Source organism: Symphalangus syndactylus, chromosome 7 (assembly GCF_028878055.3).
Source record: "Symphalangus syndactylus isolate Jambi chromosome 7, NHGRI_mSymSyn1-v2.1_pri, whole genome shotgun sequence".
NCBI classification, from domain to species: domain Eukaryota; kingdom Metazoa; phylum Chordata; class Mammalia; order Primates; family Hylobatidae; genus Symphalangus; species Symphalangus syndactylus.
This window is the reverse complement of record NC_072429.2, coordinates 142,359,339-142,379,252: the sequence shown is the minus strand read 5'-3', so window position 1 is coordinate 142,379,252 and position 19,914 is coordinate 142,359,339. Positions and strand designations below refer to the sequence as shown.

Sequence of the window (19,914 nt, the reverse complement as noted above, 5' to 3'; positions counted from 1 at the left end):
GGGGGCAGGTTTCCCGTCCCTCACACTGCTGGCAAGCCCGTCCTTTCTCCTGCCGGTGAGAGACAAGCAGCTCGCTGGGGGCAGCTTCCATTCCAGTTGCACAGTGTTCACAGACGGAAGGCTTTGTGCCAGGCCAGGCGCAGCGGGAGTAGCTCCCAGGGACCAGCCCAGGGTCCGTGTGTCCCAGGGGGATGGTGAGACAGTGAGAGCAGTGTGTCTGCCCCTGGCCTGGACCTGCCGGCCGTGGGTCTGTGCTGGGAGGTGGACCAGGGCTCTGGGCCCTGCCAGGGGTGCCTGGTCTTTCCTGCATGCCCTGTGTCTAGGGCTTGGGCTCCAGGAGGCCTGGCCTTTGCTGGCCCCCAGGCTGAGGCTGCTCCAGCTGGGCTGAGTGGGCAGGGGCCGGGGTCTGTTGGTAGGCGGGAGCCTCCTTGGGCGTTCCTGGCTTTGGGCTCTGTGGCCTCTCTCACGGAGTGCTAAGGCTGCAGTTGGCCTTTGGTCCCAGGGTGAGCAGACTGGTGTTAGGTCCCAGCCGCCTTGGCCAGGCAGCCAGGCGGAGTCACGTGCTTGCTTGGCGCACGTCTCTCCCGGCCTCTATCCTTGCGGACTTGTGATGAGACTCAGAGATGGTGTCATGGCACAGTGCTTGGTCTGGGTTCAGGGACTCCATCAGGTTGGCAGCTAAGGTGGTGGCTGCACCTGCTGGGCAGAGGGCGGAGGTCCTGCCTTCGTCATCAGACACGGTGGCGCGCACTGTCTCGGAAGGCACTTCCTTGCTGTGCGCCGCTGCCGTCTGGTCTAGGTTGCTGGCTCGTGTAGCTCATTCTCTCTGGCCCTTGTCCCCCAGATAGGTGCCGTCTTGAGGCGCATGGGCACCTGGCTCCCGCTCCTGGCTGTTTCTCGGTGGCAACTCTGCTCTAAACCATGCTGGCAGCTCCCTCTGTCCAGGAAGTGTGGAGAGGGAGCGTGGAGAAGCCGCCCCCTTACTGAGGGGCTCGGAAGGCCACGTGGGGTCGGTGGCTGCTCTCCTCAGGGATGTTGGCCTGTCTCTTTGCCCCATGCTGAGGCCCCTTTGGCCTGGGCAGATGGGGAGGGGTGGACATGCAGGTGGGGACGGAGCACTGAGGCCCCTCTGCTCTCCCTGGGAGCATGGCAGCCTGCCCTAGTTCTGGGGTCATCTGGGATTGTGGATCCAAGCCTGCCGCCTCAGCCTGGCTGTGGAGGGTGGGCAGGGCCGCCATGGGTTGAGGGAGGCAGGGTCCAGAAAGGACTCCCTGTGGCCTGGTCCTGGCCTTCAGGAGCTGCTCGCACGCTCCTCGGGTGCTGGTGAGGAAGGGTGGGTGGGCAGAACCCCCAGGGCTTGTTGAGAACTGCCTGTATTTTGTCTCCACAGCCTTCCTGGAGACAAGAAAAGCAGCACCTCACCTGCCACCACCGCCAAGAGCCACCTCAGCCTCCGGCGGAGACAGGCCCTCAGGGGGAAGAGCAGCCCTGTCCTGAAGAAAACCCCCAACAAGGGCCTGGTACAGGTCACCACGCACCGACTGTGCCGCCTGCCACCGAGCCGGGCCCACCTCCCCACCAAGGAAGGTATGCTGGGAGCAGGGGTGCTGGGCACTGGGGCTGGGCATGCCTGCATGGGATATGCTGGCCCGTTAGGAGCCATGGGCACCTTCCCCGCCTCATGCTGTTAGAGGCCCTGGCTGGGAGGGCACTGCCTGGCAGACAGTGGGTGGTGGTGGGCTGGCAGGTAGAGGAGAGGGCCCAGGTGCTGCCCCCTGCAGTCTGGGTGTGGGATGTGCTGCTGGGCAGGCGCTGTGGCCTCTTCTGTGTGTCCCTTGGTATGTACCTAGCTGCGTCCCTCCTGAGGGAGGAGAGGGCAGCAGCTGCTGAGCCCTTAGGCAGGGGCGAAGCCCTTGCTTGTGCTGCGCTGAGCACCCCCAGGCCTCTGCCTCCTCCAGTGCCTTTCTGTACTCAGCTGGCTGAGGCTGCAGGTCTACCTGCCCTGCCCTTTCTGAGTGTCACATGTTACTGTGTGAGTTTTTTGAGTGGCCTGAAAGAATTGGTCTGGTCTCCCGCCGTACCACTCTGAGTGTGCCCAGTCACGCCTGGAGAGAACTGGTCTGAGCCCCTCAGAGCCCTTGTGGTGGCCTGGGAAGGCCCCGGCCTGCAGGTTGTGGGGCGTAGCCCCTTTGAAGTTGACCCCCACTGCAGTGATGGTGCCAGGACACACTGGGGGAGCGGCCTCCAGGCGGGCACATGGTTGGGGGTATGTGGTGAGGGTCTAGAGCCCTTGGGTGTGGCACCCCCCAGACACTGTGGGGGTCAGCGTGGAGCCACGTTCGTCTGTGTGCACCTGGTCCTGTGTGTCTCTGTGGCTCCCCTGGGCACGTTAGGGCAGTGGCTTCCCAAGCTCGTGTCTGTGACATCTGGAGAAGGTGGGGCGTTGGGGATTGAGCAGGCTTGGACCTGGGCACTCCAACTGGGAACTGATGCTCAGAAATCTAGCCAAGGCTGGGCGCGATTGCTCATGGCTGTAATCCCAGCTCTTTGGGAGGCCAAGGTGGGAGGATCACTTGAGGCCAGGAGTTCAAGACCAGCCTGGGCAACACGGCAAAACCCCGTCTCTACCAAAAATTCAAAAATTAGCCAGGCTCAAGCCTGGGTGGTTACAGTGAGCCGAGATCGCGCCATTGCATTCCAGTCTGGGCGACAGAACGAGACTCTGTCTCAAAAAAAAAGAGAAAAGAAACCCAGCCAAGCATACTGTCATCTAGGGAGGCTTCAGAAGGCTCTGGAAGGAGCTGGGCCTGGGCAGACCCAAGAGCTGTGTGGGGGCTGCCACGGGAGGGCAGGGCTTTGGGTCCCAGGTGGAGGGCTGAATGGGGCAATGCAGCCGGGTGTCGCAGCACAGTGGGGTGGGAGGAAGTGAGGCTGCTGGCGCTGGTCAGTTGTCCCCCATTAGCCGACACCTGCTGTACACCAGGACACATGTGGATTTCATCTTGGTGACAGGGAGCAAGCAGAGATCTATGAGGTCACTGGTGGCCACGGTGAGGTGGCCGGATGGCGGTTAGGTCATGGGCTTGTCTGGGAGTGGATAGTAGGGGTGGCTTGGACAGTTGGCAGTACCCCCTGGTCACTTGGGGAGGAAGGGTTGGGGAGGTGTCCAGCTCTGGGAGGCCAGCAGGGGCTGCTGAGCCCTAGGAGGCCAAGGCTTGCAGATGGCGTGGTGGTTGGGGTGAGAGGTTCCCCACTGGGTGCAGGTTCAGCCCTGCTCACCTGGCCTGCTCCCTCTTCAGGCCTCTAGTAGAGTGGGGCCTAGGCAGGGGATGGGGGAGGTTCCTTACTGCTGGTGGGACCTTGCTTGGCACCCCCTGGACTCCTGCCGGGAAGAGTGGGCTTGGGAGGCCACCAGCTTCACCGGCTGACCATTTCGGAGTGCACAGCTGAGGGGCTGCTGCGGTCCTGCCTCATGAGGGGGAAGGGCATAATTGACCTCATCTTTTGTTTTTAGAAACAGGGCTCTGCTTCCCTCCCAGGCTGGAGTAGAGTGGTGCAGTCACGGCTCAACCTCCTGGGCTCAAGTGACCCTGCTGAACAGCTGGGACTACAGGTGCATGTCACTGTGCCTGGCTAATTTTTAATTTTTTTGTAGGGACAGGGTCTTGCTTTGTTGCCTAGGCTGGTCTTGAACTTCTGGGCTCAAGTGATCCTCCTGCCTTAGTCTCTTAAAGTGCTGGGATTACAGGTGTGAGCCACTGTGCCCAGCCAAACTCATAGTTAAAGACCAACATGAGTCTGGGCGTGGTGGCTCACACCTGTAATCCCAGCACATTGGGAGGCCGAGGCGTGTGGATCACCTGAGGTCAGGAGTTCAAGACCAGCCTTGGCAACATGGCAAAACTCCATCTCTACTAAAAATACAAAAATTAGCCGGGTGTGGTGGCGAGTGCCTGTAATCCCATCTATTCGGGAGGCTGAGGCAGGAGAATCACTTGAACCCAGGAGGCAGAGGTTGCAGTGAGCCGAGATCATGCCATTGCACTCCAGCCTGGGTGATAGAGTGACATTTTGTCTCAAAAAAAAAAAAAAAAAAAGACCAGTGTGGTGACTGCATGGAGTGAGAGGAGAGGGTCCTGTGTGAGGAAGGGGTGGGGAAGGCGTCCTACTCACTTGCCCACCACTGGCCCAACTGGCAAGTGCGGTTGAGTCACTGTGCCTGGCAGCCTGCCGGCTCCAGGGGATACTGCAGTGAAGGTGAAGAGATGGTGAGGCTGGAGCCGCCTTCCAGTGGTGGAGACAGGGAGCCACTGGAGTGCTTGTACATCAGCCAGGAAGGTGCTTCTGGGTGGAAAATGCCTTTTGAGGAACAGGCAGGGGGATAGCACAGGGCCAGCTCCAGAGAGGTGGTAGGCGAGTGGGAGGGCTTCTCTGAGGAGGTGACCTGAGCAGAGAGGAGCGAATAGGGCTCAGCTCTGTAGGCTGAGGTGGAAGTGGGAAGGAGCTCAAGGAGGCTGTGGGGCCAGTTCACCATCTGGGAGTGTGGCTTGGAGGGGATGGAACCATCAGGGCAGAGAGACCAGGTCCCGGGAAAGGGTCTTGTAGGCCACAGGAGGGAACGGGGGGTTGGTTCTGGTTACGTTGGGAAGCCAGGAAGGGACAGGGGAGGACCCTGGGAGGGGAGGGTCCAGGGCCCCGGGGTGTCTGGCAGGCCTGAGTGGGCAGAGTCAGGAGGGCCTGTGCGTGAAGCCATTGACGCCAGGCCAAGGAGCGGAGTCCGCATGCTTTCAAGCGGGCAGGGAGCCCGTGGAGATGTGCGCGGAGGTGAGAGGCCGAGCCTGCATCCTGGCCTGGTCACTCAGGCGGCTGACCCCAGAGACAGCCACTGTGAGACTCTAAGCTGGCCGCAGGGGAGATGGGCATGGCCAGGGCATCTGCTGAGGCCCACCATCTCCCTCCCTGCCTGCCTAAGAACTGAGGCCTGCCCATCCTCTGCCCTGGCCAGGTGGGCTTCTGGGCAGGGCCCAGCTTTGTTTCGTTTAACGCTGCGGCGCTCTGGTGAGCCAGTGAGCCCTTCCCAAGCCTTCCCTCAGCCCTCCTGGGTGGCAAAGGCCTCCATCGGCCGGGGCGTTCCTTCCTGGATGCTGGGGTTGTGTGGGCTGTGGATGGGGCCACCAGGTGGGGCTGCTCCTTCATTTGGCTCTTTGGAGTTTTCTTTCCCCATTTTCTGCCCAGCAAAAGCTTAGTTCCAGCTCCACCTCTCCTCTTCAAGGAGACGGCAGTGTCCCAGTGTCCAGCTGGGGACGACTGCCCCGTGGGCTCCTGCACCAGGGACAGGGGCTTCTGAAAGCTGCTAGGCAGCCGTGCTGCCGCCTCCCTCCCCTGCCGCACTTCAGCCTTGCTGTGCGGCCCAGTGGCCAGCAGAGGGCATGCTTGTCCCTCTTATCCCCTCCGTCCCCCCTTTTTTGGTAATTGATCGCCTAATTTCCTTTTTATGTGAAAGAAAGCAGATATCAAGTAATTTGCAGCAATAACCTGCTAATGCTGGGCCAGTATCGAAACTCCCCTGTTCATTTCAAGTGGCAGATGAAACGCTAATACATAATTATCCTTGCAAATTGGATTATTTTAAATAACCAAAAGGCTACGGCCAGGAGAAAGCGATCCCATCTCCCCTGAGTTACTATTGCAGCGTAATTGCTGCGTTCAATCAATTTCCCTGGCATTAGAAATTCCATCACAATCAACATTAAGCTTTATTCATTGTGATGGCTAAGAGCCGGGCCATTTCTCCTCTTTTTCTTAACTGGCAAAATTAATCAGGGAAAAGATTTTAAACATTTACCCGTGCGAAAGAGGTCAGCCCTGCCACTATATTGCTCAGCAGATAAGGGAGCTAATAAAAAGAAAATTGAATTACTAATGATCACCAAGAACAGAGTATATAAAACCTGGCCATCGCCAGTTCAGGAAAAGGGAGAATCAATTTTCTTGGGACAAGGTGCGTTCATTTTTTATTTTGGCGCATATTATCAGCAATTTAATTTGAGAGGCATAAACAGGAGGAAACAGTTAGGGAATAATGAGCCTGGAGGTGTAAAGTGCTGCAGGATATATGCTGTACACAATTTATTTGGCACAACAGATAATAGCTTTAATTGAATTCAAAAGTGCATTGTTCAGCAGCAGTGTGGCCGCTCCCGCCTGGGGACTGAGACTGTTAGGAAGGTTCCAGCCTGACTCTTCGGTGCCTCTCCGCCCCTCCCCGCCCCTCCCCGCCCCTCCCCGCCCCTCTCGGCCCTCAGAAGTCCTCTGGGCCTGGAGTCAGACCTCGGCTGGGGGCGGGGCAGGGGATTCCTGGGGTCTCTCCCTCTGCTGTTAGTGTGCCTCTTGCCTTCCGTTTCTTCCTTCCCTTTTCTCCTGGGGATGGGTCTGTTGGCAGCTGGGGGATGAGGATGTGAGACACTGGCAGGGCGCCGAGGCTCATGCCTGGAATCCCAACACTTTGGGAGGCTGAGGCAGGTGATTACTTGAACCCTGGAGCTCAAGACCAGCCTGGGCAACGTGGCAAAACCCCATCTCTACAAAAAAAGCAAGAATTAGCCGGGCGTGGTGGCACACGCCTGTAGTCCCAGCTACTCGGGAGGCTGAGGTGAGAGGATTGCTTACGTCTGGGAGGTGGAGGCTCTGGTGAGCCGAGATTGCACCACTGCACTGCAGCCTGGGTGACAGAATGAGACCCTGTCTCAAAAAAAAAAAAAAAGATAGAAGACAGCCCCAGAAGGGTGGCCTGGGCGAGTAGCGTTTGCTGGAGGCTGCAGTAGAGACCTGCCTGGGTTGATCTGTCTCTGGTGGACCGATGCTAGAGGGGGCATTAGGGCAGAAGAGATGAAAGCCTTTTCGGAGTCTGAAAAATGGTGTCCTGTTTGCCACTCAAGTAACTGTGGCAATTAGTGCTCTCCAGTACAGCGTTCACAGTACACACAGCTGAGCACTGTGGCCAGGCTCTCCCTCTGGTGCAGGGGATGTGGGGCCAGCTTCATGATACATCCTCCTGGGGCCCGTCGCTGTGCTTGGCCACCCTGAGATGACAGGCATGACTCCCTAAGCCTGGCCGGCCTGTGCAGAGGGATGCTGTCCAGGCTGTACACTCCAGGCCGGGCCAGGAGTGAGGCCTGCTCTCCCACCCACCACCCTGTGCCCAGGCTGGGGAGCTTCTTGGTGGCAGGAGGTGATGGGACTCCTACCAGCCACATGGAAACGTCTGCTGTTTCATGCCAAGGAAAAGTCATGGTAGGTGGGTAGGCAGTGGTGTCGTCATCTGCTAGCGTGGGAGGGCCCCTCTGCTTCACCCACCCAGGATGGTGGATGCATGCCGGTGGCCTGGCCCCTTCCCCCATGGCCTGGAATGAGCCCAGGGCCCTTCCTGGGAAGCAGCCGTCTTCCCAGACTTGTCGCCAGTGTGCTGGGTGAGGGTGCGGGCCTGGCAGGTCCTGGTCACACCTGTGGTGGACAGAAAGGGCCTGGCTTGCGTGGTGGTCTCGTGTGGACAACCAGGCTGGGTCGAGGCCTGCCGGCTGCCCAGGCTTTAACAAGAGCCAGGCCGGGCATCTGCCTCTGGCTCAGAGCTTGCTGCACACACGGAGAGTGATTCCTACCCGTCCCTCAGTCTGCCGTGCCCGCCCCGAGGTGTGGAGGGACTTCTGTCAGCATTCGCAGACGAGAAGTGGAGTCTCCACTCACCCCAGGTCACTGGCAGAAAGGGCGGACGTGGGTCTTGGACCCTTCTCTGGCTGGTGTCACCAGGTGCCAGGGCTTCCCCGCCTAGGTGACTCTTTTGGGGCCTGGATGCCCATTCCTTGAGAGTCACCCAGGCGGGGAAGCCCTGGCACCTGGTGACACCAGCCAGAGAAGGGATGCCCATTCCCTGCGTCCGAGTTTCTCTGAGGAAGTGCTTAGGGAGACCCCGTGTGAGCTGTTGGCCCTCAGCCCCTCCCTGCCACCAGGTGGTTGTCGTGGCCCCAGAGCGGGACCCAAGTGGGACCTGAGGGTCTGGGGTCCCTCAGGCACACAGCGCTCTCTGGATACTGGGTCTCACCCTCTAGCCCTGGTGAAGCCAAAGGCAGTCTCCCCAGAGCCCTGGCCGCCCGCCCAGTCGTGTGTGGGGTCTCCCCCTGACTGTGGTGCGACATTTCCTCAAACGCTGCCTCCTGACTGCTGGGTCTCAGAAGGGCCTGCCTTGACGGCTGTTCATGTGACCCCTTTGAGTCCTCAGAGGTCCCTGGGGCCCTCCTGTGTCCTCGGGTCCTCCCTATGCACATGATCCTGTCTGTGTTGCCTCCCGGTGCCTTGGAGAAGGGGTGGTTTGCCACGCAGCCCTGGCATCATAGGCCTGGGTGGATTCCGCACCCAGCCCGCGCTGTGGCTTTGCACTGTTTGGCCACAGATGCTTATGGGATGTCACTGAGCAGGCACCAGCTTGGGAGTGTGATGGCCCCCTGCCCCTCTGCCCCTCTGTCCCCAGTGGCTTCTCCCGGTGACCAGTGCAGCCTGTGGGTTCCAGTGCATGGGAAAAACCCAACCGCTTTCTCTCGACTGGCCCTGCCCCCCATCGAAGGCCCGGCTTGCTCCAACCAGGCCCAACCTCTGGCCAGGCCCGTCCCCTACCCTTAGGTGTGCACAGTTTGCTCTCCTCATTCGGGAGTCTGTGAGGTGGGCCATGGTCCATTCTGCCAGGCCAGCTCCTCCAAGATCACGTGCCAGCTGCCCCGCCACCGTGGGCATTCCTTCCTCCTGCCTCGTGTTTTGTACTGCAGGAATTGCCTGCTTATTGTCCGTCCTGCCCGTTAGGAAGGTGCTGTGGGGAGCACCCTGGCTGCCCTGCGTGCACGTGAGCCTCAGGCTGCGGCAACTTCTGGTGTGGGTGAAGCACCCTGCTCCCAGAGGACTGGACCTGGGCTGAAGGGAGGGCCTCGCTCCCTCAGGAGGCCCCATGGGCAGGCCATGGGCAGGAAGGTGGGGCAGTCACCATGCTTAGCGAGCAACCGAGGGGTGAGGGCCTGGCAGAGGGCTGCCCACCAGGAGGAAAAGCCACAGGGCTCCCTGCCCCGACACTGTCCTGCCCCTGTGAGACGTGCAGGCCGGTGGGGGTCGGCAGCAGCACTTGGAGGCTCAGTGAGCAAGTGGGCAGAGTGCCACCAGCCTCGAGCCCCCGCCTCCAGCAGAGGGGCTGGTTTCTGTGCCGTCCTAGCCGTAACCTCCTGTGCCAGGCTGCTGGGAGGCCTTTCTGGTGGTCTCCCCGGGAGGCTGGCCATGGATGGAATGGGAGGCATCGGTGGAGCCCTGACCTGCTGCACAGAGCCTGAAGACAGAAGCTTGACCGTGGAGGGTGTCTGTCGCTGCCTGGCCGAGGCGTGGCCGCTGGCCCCACAGCCCTTTGGCAGTGCTGCCTGGCTTCTGTTGTGAGTTGGCTGGGTCTGGGTCCCAGCCTTGTGGGGAGCTAGAGTGCTATGATCGGGAGCACGATGGCTCCCCTTCCCTGCGCAGAGATGAGTGGCGGCCCCCGAAGAGGCAGGAACACCCAGGGCCCGAGGTGCACCATGGGGTGGGTGCCAGGGTGGGCTTGGTGTGTCTTGGCAGTGGGGGAGGGTGCCAGGGCCAGAGGGGCCAGAGACTCTCCCATGGCCCCAGCGAGAGTGAGAAGCAGGCACCCTGTCCCATGCTGCTAGGTACTGGGGAGCAGCCCCGTGTCCAGTGCTGGAGGCCTGGATCTTTGCTGGAGGCAGGAGGCAGGTTTATGAGCCCCCAGGTGTGGTGCGGGCATGGCCTGGCGGGAGACTTTGGCCCTGTCTGTCTGTTCCCCTTGCTGTTGCTCGGTGCCCTATCTGCGAATGGGGTCAGGAGTGTTTGCTGTGGGGCTGAGCAGTGCCTTTGGGTGCTTTGGCCCGGCGTGGTGTTCCTGCTGGGCTGTGCTGGCGGCCAGCATTGCCCACCTGGGAGGCTCTGCCTGACGCCTCTGGGGTATGTGATCCACCATTGCTTGCTGTGTGCAGCTGGGCTGTTCAATTTTACCGTGGTGAACCCCGTGAAAGGGCATGACAGCAGTTAGATCTGGAGTCCTGCTTTCATAAGGGAAAAAGAAAATGCTGAATTAGGCTTCAGGAAAGGCAGCCACAGCGATCCTTGAATCTTGCATAAATTATCAGGCATGCCGGCGGCCTCCAGTTTTGCGTGCGTTGTGGCTGTGCTAATTAATTACTGCATAGAACTGGCATGGGATCGCGTGTGTGCCATGGTAGTGCTGCACTGCGCTGTGGGCACCAAGCTGAAGACCTGGGCTGCCCAGGCAGGGTGGCGCTCTCAGGAGAGCCAGGACTCACCGCCGTAGGACCCTGGATCCCCAGGCTGGGGGCAGCTTGGGCTGCTCCTTCTGTTGAATGGATTGACATAGTCCTCTTGTCCCTCTCCTCCCAACCCAGGGCTGGCACATCCCCCCAGTCACGTGTCTTGGCAGACATTGAATCAAGTGCAGGACACCTGTCTGAGAGCTCGGGTGGGTCCCTCACCCTAGTGGCCTCTCTCAGGAGTCCACCAGGCAGTGAGTGTTGGGATGCAGGACACAGGCTCTGTCGCCACCTGCCGACCCCCACCAGGCAGCCAGCGGCACGCTGCCAAGTGCTCGGGTGGCTGGTGGGCACGGCACAGGGCTGTCCTGATGGCCACCCCTGCTGGTCTGGTCCTCCCCCCACTCTGCCGGCCTGTTCTTTTCCCGTGGCGGCCTCTCAGGGGTCTGTCTTCAGGCACGGCCAGCAGGGCTTATGCTGCTTGCCTCCTTCTTGCCTCCTGGCGGTGTCTTTTCACCAGCTCTCGGTTCTGCCACCAGAGTAATGGGGGCATGGCTCTGCCAGCCTCAGCTGGCCTCCTGTTGAGGGGCTGGGGAGTGGGTGTGGCTCTGGGCACTGAGGTGGCTTTCCAGCTGGGAATTGTGGTCTGTACCTTCTGGGATTTGGCCCCTTCTCTGCATGGGGTCAGGATGTTGCTGGGCCCCTGTGTAGGCCCCTGCTGGGGCTGTAGGCTTCTGCGCCCATCTGCTGCCCGTAAGTGGCCCCTTCTAGCCTCCTCTGTCTCTCCACCTTGACCCTTGCCTGAGGGCACCTGCTGTGGTCCCACAGGTGGGTCGTGGCAAAGCCGGGTGTGGTCAGAGTCCATGTGGACTTGGGCATCGTCTGGGAACCCCGTAATCCCCACTGGTTGTTTCCCCTGCACCGAGTCCGATCGCGTGCTGGGCGGGGTCCTGATGGGAAGGAAGTCCTGGTTCCCTGAGGGGTCTGCTGCTCGGCACCAGCAGCAGGACTGGGAGAGGAAGCAGCCCCAGCCCAGTGTCTCCTGCCCGCAGGCACCTGGTCTTCCTGCCACTCATCCTCCAGAGCTGGCCCTGCCCTTGCTCACTGGGCATCCCCTGAGCCCTGGGGCTATGTTGGGACCGTGACTGGTGAGCCAGCCTGGCGAGGCCCTGATGGCATGGGTGTGACTCTTGGTGGGAGCTGCTGGGCTCTTGCCTGATGGCAGAGAGAGAATGTCCAGCCAGGGCCTCTCCCACTGCACCCCCACTGAAGTCAGTGCCCTCTGTGGCCCCACTGGGGCAGCAGCCTGCATCCTAGCATGGGTTTCAGTGTGGCCCTGGGTGGACTTGAACTATGGTGGCTGTGGGGGTTCTCCAGGCCTCCCACATCTTCAGTGCCAGTGCCAGCACCCTGGGCTCTGGGCCAGCTGCAGGCTGATGCCACTGAAGCGGGGCCAGTGCCAGGCCCAGGCAGACGGCAGGCTTGGGGTTATGTGGCAGGCATGGCATCCAGATGGGTGGGGAGGCCTCCTGGGAGAGTGGTGCAGAGGCACTGCCCGCCCCCATGGCGCGGCCCATTCCCTGTCCTCCTGTCCCGTCCTGTCCCTTGGTACAGACCTGCTGCAGCGCATGGCCAGCTCTGGTCACTGGGTGTGTGCTGAGTGGCGGAATCCCAGCTGGTCAAGCTGTGCTTCCCGTAGAGAGGTGCATGGGAAGGCATAGCAGGAAGACCAGGGCTGTCTGTGGCACCCTTGATTGGAGCCCCCTCTTTCCAGGGCTGAGTCCGGTGACCGCAGCCTCTGGTCCATGTCCTCATGGGAGCAGGGCGACATGCAAGGAGCCCCCTCAGGATGGGCCCCAGGGACGCTCCTCTCCCGGCTCCCAGCTGAGACCTCTCCTTTCTGTGCTCTGGGGTCCCTTGGGTGGCTCTGCCTGGGGAGGGACACAGAGTCTCTGGGCCCAGCTGTTCTGGAAAGGGCTGGGCCACGTGTTCCTCTTCAGAGCTTCTAGATGGCCACGGGAATCCTGAAGAGGAGACCGTGCCCACGCCCGTGCCTGCACCACCTGCCACCCCTCAGGGCCCTCCTTTCTGGTCCCCTCGCCCGTGGCTCTCCAAGGCTGTGCCGACCCTGCTGTCAGGAGCTTTCACTCAGCAGGGGGCTGGCACTGTCACCAGCTCCTGGGGGAGCCTCAGGCCAGGCCGAGCGCTGCTGGGAGGTGCCACCCAGGCCAGGAGAAGCCAAGCAAGTGCCATGGCTGTGTCTGGGCCTGGCTGGAGATGGCGAAGTGCGACTCTGCGTGGCCTGCCCAGCTGGAGATGGTGAGTCACGACTCTGCATGGCCTGGGCCTCGGGGCTCACAGAGAGAGTAGATGGCATTTCAAAGGAAGTCTGTGGCTAGATATGATGACCGTAAATTTAGCAGCTTCTAGACATTAAGTGTCAAGTTATCTGTTGGTTTGCTTGAGTGTCTGTTATGGAGCCCTGGTCTTGGAGATCAGCCCCAGGGCCCCAAGCTCCCTTCTGGTGCCTTTGATCCAGGGGCTGGCAACGATCTGCATCCAGGCCGGGGGCTGGCGTGGAACATGTGCCGGCTTCTGCCGCTGGTTGGTCTGCACAGCATGGACACAGAGCATGGGCTCGGGACAGAACGTGGCCAGCAGGTCCCCTGCTGTGGGGTCTTGTAGGCAGAAGCATCAGCTGCCCTCCCTGTTCCTCTTGTTCCCCCGGGGAGCTGAAGGCCAGGGCCACGCGGCCACCAGTGCAGCGCAGCGCAGCTCACTCCCCTTTGCCTCGAAGGTGCTGCCCAGTGCAGGTGTCAGGTGTGCGCCTAGAGCTCACAGGGGCCAGTCTCCTCCCCAAGGGCCAAGGACCAGCTGCTGTTTGCCCCTTCCTTGACCCACCTTGGTGCAACTTGCCTGCTGCTAGCGTGATGGGTTGGGGCCCGGCTCTGAGGCTGCGGCCTCATGGCCCAGCTGGGGTTTCTTTGAGGCCGACCAGCTGGTGGTGAGCTCTTGGCCCCTCGGCCGGGTGTGTCTGACCAGCGCAGTCAGGCATGAAGTACTGAGGCTGCCCTGCACTTGCAGTGGCATGGCTCCTAGCAGAGCATGGCACATGTCGGGGCTCTGGGAACCTTAGCCCAGACCCCCAGGGAGCTCTCCCCTAGGGCCTGGTGTCATAGACTGTTTGGCCTCAGTAACTGCGGACTCCGGGACTGCGTCCCCACCTGCTGGAGTTGTGGGAAGGGCTGAGGGAGTGGGGCTCAGAGCCCTCCAGGGTCTGCTCTGCCGGCCATGTTGCTCCAGGGCCCATCCTGAAACAGGCTGTGGGCACTGCAGGGGCACTGTGCCCGGTGTCTCTCCCAGGCACACTTGCCTCTCCTGCCCATTGGGGGATGGGGAGGCTGCCCATGAGAGACGGGGCCACCTGGGAACACGGACTTCTGTTCCAGGGCTGCGCCCTCCCCCACTGGCTAGCTCTGTCTGGGAGACTCTCCTGGCATCCAGGCAGTCCTCCAGGCTGCCCCAGGTGCTTGGCTGGCCTTGGGTGCTCAGACATGGCCCCGTGGGGCCTGTAGTGAGGTCCTTCACCCGCCCCCAGCCCATGCCAGCTCTCTCTCCGTCATCCTGTGGCCCCGCTCTGACTCAGTTGGCCTTGGAGTGTTGTGCTGCGTCTCAGTGTGCTCTGGCTCCAGCAGGCTGGTGGCAGGAGGCGGCAGCCTTTCTCCCGCCGATTGCCCTCTGCGTTATCTCGGGGTGATTCAGGGGTGGGGCAGCCTGCGGAGAATGCACTCCTGGTGGCGTGAAGCTTGGCGGTGGCCATTTCCCTAGAACGCAGCAGAGCGTCTGCCTGCCCAAGCTGGGTGAGGACAGGGGCCCTCACACGGATGTCCTGGAATTCTGAGCTGTGGTCTCCTACTGCCTCTGGGAGCTCACCAAGCTGGTGCTTGAGGGATGGTGGCAGTTGTCCTGAGGTGGCCTCCATCTGTAGGGCCACATGGAGCTTGCAGCGGGGAGTGTCTTCCAGGATGGCTGCAAACACCACCCTCCCTGAGATCACCTTCCAGACAGGGCACCGGGAAAGCATGAGCTGCAGGGGCGTGGCAGCAGTGTTCTGAAGCCGCCTGCTCTTGTGGGACCTCTGTCTGGCTCTGAGCCACTGGCGCCGCAGGTGAGCTCAGTGTCATCGTGTGTCTGTCTTTGCTACAGCCCCCGGGGACGTGGAGCAAACCTGGAGGGTTGTGTGCAGTGGGAGGTGTGGGGCCAGGTGGTCCAGCCAGGGTCTGCCCACCAGAGTGCTGGTTGACGAGGGAGCAGTGGCCAGCACTGCTGTAAGCACCTCCTCCAGGGAGAAGAGGCCCAGTCTGGGGCACCTCTGGGCAGGGCATGTGGCAGATTGCCCCGTCACTAGCCCCTGACCCTGAGGGTCCCCAGACTATCAGGATGAGGGGGCTCAGGTTCTGTGTATGTGAAGGGCTAGGCTGGATTGCTCCAAGCCACCCAGGGCAGGGCTCTTGCTGAAATGGAAGGGCGATATATATATATATATATATATATTTTTTTTTTTTTTGAGACAGGGTCTTGCTCTGTCACCAAGGCTGGAGTGCAGGGGCACCATCTCACTGCAACCTCTGCCTCCCAGGCTCAAGTGATCCTCCCAGCTTAGCCTCCCAAGTAGCTGGGACTACAGGTGTGCACCACCACACCTGGCTAATTTTTGTATTTCTTTTTTTTGTAGAGACAGGGTCTCACCATATTGCCCAAGCTGGTCTTCGCTTCCTGGGCTCAGGCGATCTGCTTAACTCGGCCTTCCAAAGTGCTGGAATTCCAGGCGTGAGCCACTGCACCCAGCCCAATACATTTGTGTTTTTTTCCCTTTTTTTTTTTTGAGATGGAGTCTTGCTCTCTTCCCTAGGCTGAAGTGTGCAGTGGCACGATCTCAGCTCACTGCAGCCTCCACCTCCTGGGTTCAAGAGATTCTCCCACTTCAGCCTCCCCAGTAGCTGGGATTACAGGCTCACGCCACCACGTCCAGCTAATTTTTATGTTTTTAGTAGAGATGGGGTTTCACCATGTTGGCCAAGCTCGTCTCGAACTCCTGACCTCAGGTAATCCTCCGGCCTCGGCCTCCCAAAGTGCTGGGATTACAGGCGTGAGCCACTGCACCTGGCTTCCAACACATTTTTAACGAGGCGAAGGAAATCGACCTGTAGTCAGGTCAGGGAGTCTTCTGTGCTGTGCGGTGCTGCGGCCCACAGGGTTGTGTGTGGCCCATGTAAAGGCCTGTCAGGAGCAGCATGACATCTGCAGTGAGCCAGGCTCTGCTGAGGCCATGGGTCATCAGTTCTATTTCAGGGGTAAACTTGGATCTCCAGGGAAGGCTGGCAGAGGACCAGGCATCAGGGGGCTCAGCACTGGGCCACACGCTTACAGGGTGACCAGCAGCAGAGGGACCCCAGAGACACACCTGGGTAGGCACACCCCTTCTAGTCTGACCCCTCCATAGAAGCCCCCAGCAGGGAGAACTCCCGTGGCAGCCGTGCCCACTGATGCTGGGTCTCCTTTCAATAGGGAGCTGCCCCTGTGGCCAGAGGCTGGGACTGCATGGGTGGGGTGGAGGGTGGAGAACAGAAAAACCCTCCCTCCTATTCCAGCACCCCCGAAAGATGCATGTGTGCTTGACTTACGTTCTTCCTGGGGATCCCTTCTGCAGGCCCCAGGCTCTGAGAGCCCCAGGCAGGTGCTCTGGTGGGGGCGGGGCTGAGTCCTGGCCTCACAGCTCTGGGGTGGTGAGAATGAAGTAGGGCAGTGCGGGGAGGCTGCTTGGATAGGGCTGGCCTCCCGGGAAGTCCCCCGTGCCTGTCCCACCTCCTGCCTGCCCCGGCGGGTCCCTCTGGAGGGTTGCAGGCGTGGCTTGTTTCTGGGCCATTTGAAAACACAAGTAGCAGATGCCCCGAGTGCAGGAGGCCCGGAGCTGCTCCAGCCTGGGCTTCCTGCCCACACCCAGTCCCCCCGGCCTGTTGGGAGCTCCCCAGAGGTAGACAGTGCTGGGGGCAGGGCCTGCCCAGTGGGGCACCAGGACTTGAGGAGCCCTCAAGGCCTGGGAGGGGGTCTGAGTGGGTGGAGGGTGGGGTCAGTCCCTTCATACTTTCGAGACTCCACCCACGTATCACCACTTTCACGGCCTGGGTCTTGGTGTGCTCAGTAGCCCTGTGACCTTGGGCCAGTGCCACCACTCGTGCCTCCGCCCTGTGTCTCCAGCCTCCTTGCCTCGTCTCATTGGCAAGGCCTCTTGGGAGGAGCCAGGCTGCCCCTGGGGTGGCCGTGGTTTTCTTGTTGAGAACCCTCTGGGCTGGGCAGGGGCTGTGGCGGGGCCGGGCTTGCCCCTCCCAGGGTCTGTTTCCCTGTCCCAGGCCAGCTGTTTGCAGCTGAGAGCCCTGTGGGCCGGGTGGGCTGTCTGCCTGTGTGGCTGTGAGTGTGTGCGGGAAACCTGCCGCTATGAAGCCTGATCCCCTCTCTGGGTATACAGGCCAGAAACCCAGCCATGGAGGGTGCTGCTGGGCAGAGATCACGGTTCCCAGCCAATGAGGCTGGAGGATGAGGGCAGGGAGGGGGCGGCTCCTGGCCTAGCTCCTGGGCAGGAGTGGGCCTTGGTGGGCACCGTGAGCTGCCCCTCAGTGGGAAATCAGATGTTCTGTCCCGTGGGGCAGAAGGACACTGTGAGATTCAGCCCCACAGCCCTGTTAGCAGGGCAGTGCCGGCCAGCTGGGATCTGGGGTGTCTGGGGGTGGATGCCCACAAAACATGGAAAGGCCTGGAACCTTGGGGGAAATGGAAACGGCTCAGTCTGGGCTCTGCCTGAGGATTGGAGGATGCAAAGCTCGGCTCCAGCTAGAAGCTTACAAGGCTGGGTGATCTAGGGTTGTCTGGGTGGGTCCGGCTGAAACCAGCACCCTGCGGCAGATCCCTGACCTGCACCCCAGTGCTTCCCAGCCGCTTCCCACTGCATGGGCCTGGGAGGATGAAGCAGCACCAGGGCTGTGTGGGGTCCCAGGGAGGGCAGCTGGCCATCGGCTCCACCACCCCCAGGCCTTCCTGGTGGCCTCCAGCTGCCCCTCCCACCACACGCAGGGCTGGAGTGGTCCCGGAAGGGTGCTCTTACCTCCTCCCAAGTCAGGGTCCAACAGGGAAGCCTGCCCCCAAGCTGCCCTCTCCCGGGAGACGCCAGTTCCCTGCTGAAGAGCTCTCAGCCTCTTCTTTGTTCTGTTGAGGGGGAGACCCCACCTGCCTCTTCCTCATGGTGGCCCCAGGCAGCGTTTTCATGATGCTGGCCATGCATCCATGGCTGGGGCTGGGGCTGCCCTGCAGAGCTCTGAGCACCCCCACTGCTCCTGCCTTCTGCCAGGGCCCCTCCTTGGGCCCCGAAGAAGCCCACCCAGCTCCATTGTGCCTTCGTATGGGAAGGAGGTGGGTGAGGTGAGCAGTGCTGTTCCAGTCCTGCCAGGCCTGGGGGGTGGCCCTAGGCAGGCTAGGGGGTGGTTTGTGTCTGTTGGGATGGCATGGGGCTGGCGGTCTGGCTGCAGCTCCCTTGTGGCACCATCGGGTGCAGAGGTGCTGGGCCGTGGCTTCTCACAGGGCAGGGCACCTCTGGGACTGTGGGGGTGTCCTGCGTCCCCTGCAGTGCAGCCTTTGGGCCCATGATGAGTCCTGTGCATGGGATGGAGTGGTGGCCTTGGCTGCCCTGGGGTCTGGTCAGGCTATTGTCCTCAGGTGGCCTGACCGTGGGGCCTGCGGCTGTGAAAGATGAGGTGGGCCGCTTGCCCCATGCTGCTGTGTGGGCCGCTGTGGCCTATGTGCACACACACAGCACGGCACGCTCACCTGTCCTTCCTACGGGTGCCAGTGTGAGCACACGTGAACACTGGTCAGATCCTGCCTGCCGCTTGGGGCTTGGCCTCCGTGCAGCCTGAGCCCCTGTTTCTGCAGCTGTGATGGGGGTGCCCAGGCCTGGAGTAACGAGGAATGCGAGGGTTAGTCATTCTTAACCTTTGCGCTTTCAAGACACATGAGCTCCTCTTACGGAAAGATGAGCTCCCAAGCCCAGGTCCCTCCCACTGCGCTATGGTCTGGGGCCCTGAAGGCCAGGGCTGATGCTGGCCCTGGTGGTTCTCACCCACCCTTCCCCGTGCTGGGCCTGAAGGCTGGAGCCCCAGGGCATTGGTCAGGAGTCTAGTTAGGGGGAATGGAGCTGGTAGGGGGCCTGTCTGCAGCCTGCCTCCCCAGCTCCTACCCTAACCCGAATACTGGGCCACTGCCTGCCTGGCCCTGTGCCCCACTGCCCCCGGTCAGCCGTCAGCACTACTCGCGGCTACCCCTCCCCTCCCCTCCTTTAGAGGGCCGATGAGTCACCTTCCTGGGGAGGCCGGCGTAGTGCTTGCTGCACCCTGGTCTGGCCTTAGCCCCTAGAGGGTCCCTCGCTCACTGTGCACTGGGGAGGCATCAGCGGGAGGCAGGCATTGCTGCTGGGGCTGCACCCCGTGCTTGGGTGGGGAGGATCCAGAGGAGAGGGGATGGGCCTCCCTCAAAGGCACTGGGCTGCCTGCCGGGCTGGTGCCATCCCAGTCAAGGCCAGGGGAGCCTCTGTCCCTTGCCCCTGTGGTCCCTGTTGGGTGGGCTGAGGGCAGGGAGCCCCCTGCTGCCTTCTCAGGGTCGCCAGTTGCACGTTTGTATGTGCCAGAGGGAGCACAAGCGGTCGAGCCAGTGTCCCTGAGACTGCAATTGTGGCTCCCACATGCCATCTCCAGCCTTGGTGGGCCTGGCCCCGGTGCTGTGGCTGCCAAGACCAGCCCTGGAGGAGGCCCTCAGGGCACACCTGGTGCCTGGCACCCATGACGTCCCCTCTGCGGCCTGCCCACTGTCCCGCAGACAGGAAAGGCCAAGAGTGGCCCAGAGGAGGGCGGCATGCGGTTGGGGAGTCCTGGCAGCCGGCAGTTTCTGAGCGGGACACATGGTTTCTCTCAGGGGCTGCTGCTTTCTGTAGAGGGTGTTGCCAGGACTCTCTCCAAAGAGTCTTTCTTGGGCTGTGCTCAGAGGAAGCAGAAGAGGATTCCTGAGAGAAGGCCATGCCACATGGCGGAGCTGGGTCTCCGTGCCGCCCGGCAGCCACTTGGGCCCAGATCTGTTCCACTGATGTTGGGATCCAGCCAGGCCCAGCCATGTGAAGGTCAGGGGTGGGCTGGGAGGGAAGGGCCTGGGGTTCCCTGGGTTAGGCTGAGGCCATTTCCAGCCCGGACTGCCCAGTGGAATCACCTGGGTTCCCCCAGACAGGAGCCTGACTCTGCACTAGGCCATCCTGGCCTGGAGCTGCCTGCTGGCCCACAGCACCAGCCCCTCTTGCAGCACCGGGGCCATGGCACTCATGCAGAAGGGCTGGGGGCCCTGTGGACCAGGAGACCTGAGGCTGTGCTGAGTGGCCGCTTCCAGGTCCTGTACCCTGAGATGTGGTGGCCAGGGCCTCGGGGCTTGGCCCTGCCTCACTCAGAGCCTGGAGCTGCTGTCCTGGCCCCAAGCAGGT

The 19,914-nt window shown here is 61.5% G+C and overlaps 1 protein-coding gene across 4 annotated transcripts in view; it reads left to right on the top strand.

The window, feature by feature from the left end:
- ZC3H3 (zinc finger CCCH-type containing 3) overlaps window positions 1–19,914 on the top strand; it is a 108,268-nt gene that overhangs the window by 8,848 nt on the left and 79,506 nt on the right. For all 4 annotated transcript variants that reach the window (XM_063643650.1, XM_055287505.2, XM_063643649.1 and 1 more), the window contains one exon: window positions 1,391–1,587. In XM_063643650.1, coding sequence (XP_063499720.1) covers window positions 1,391–1,587 — 197 coding nt within the window. The remainder of the gene's footprint in view (window positions 1–1,390; window positions 1,588–19,914) is intronic.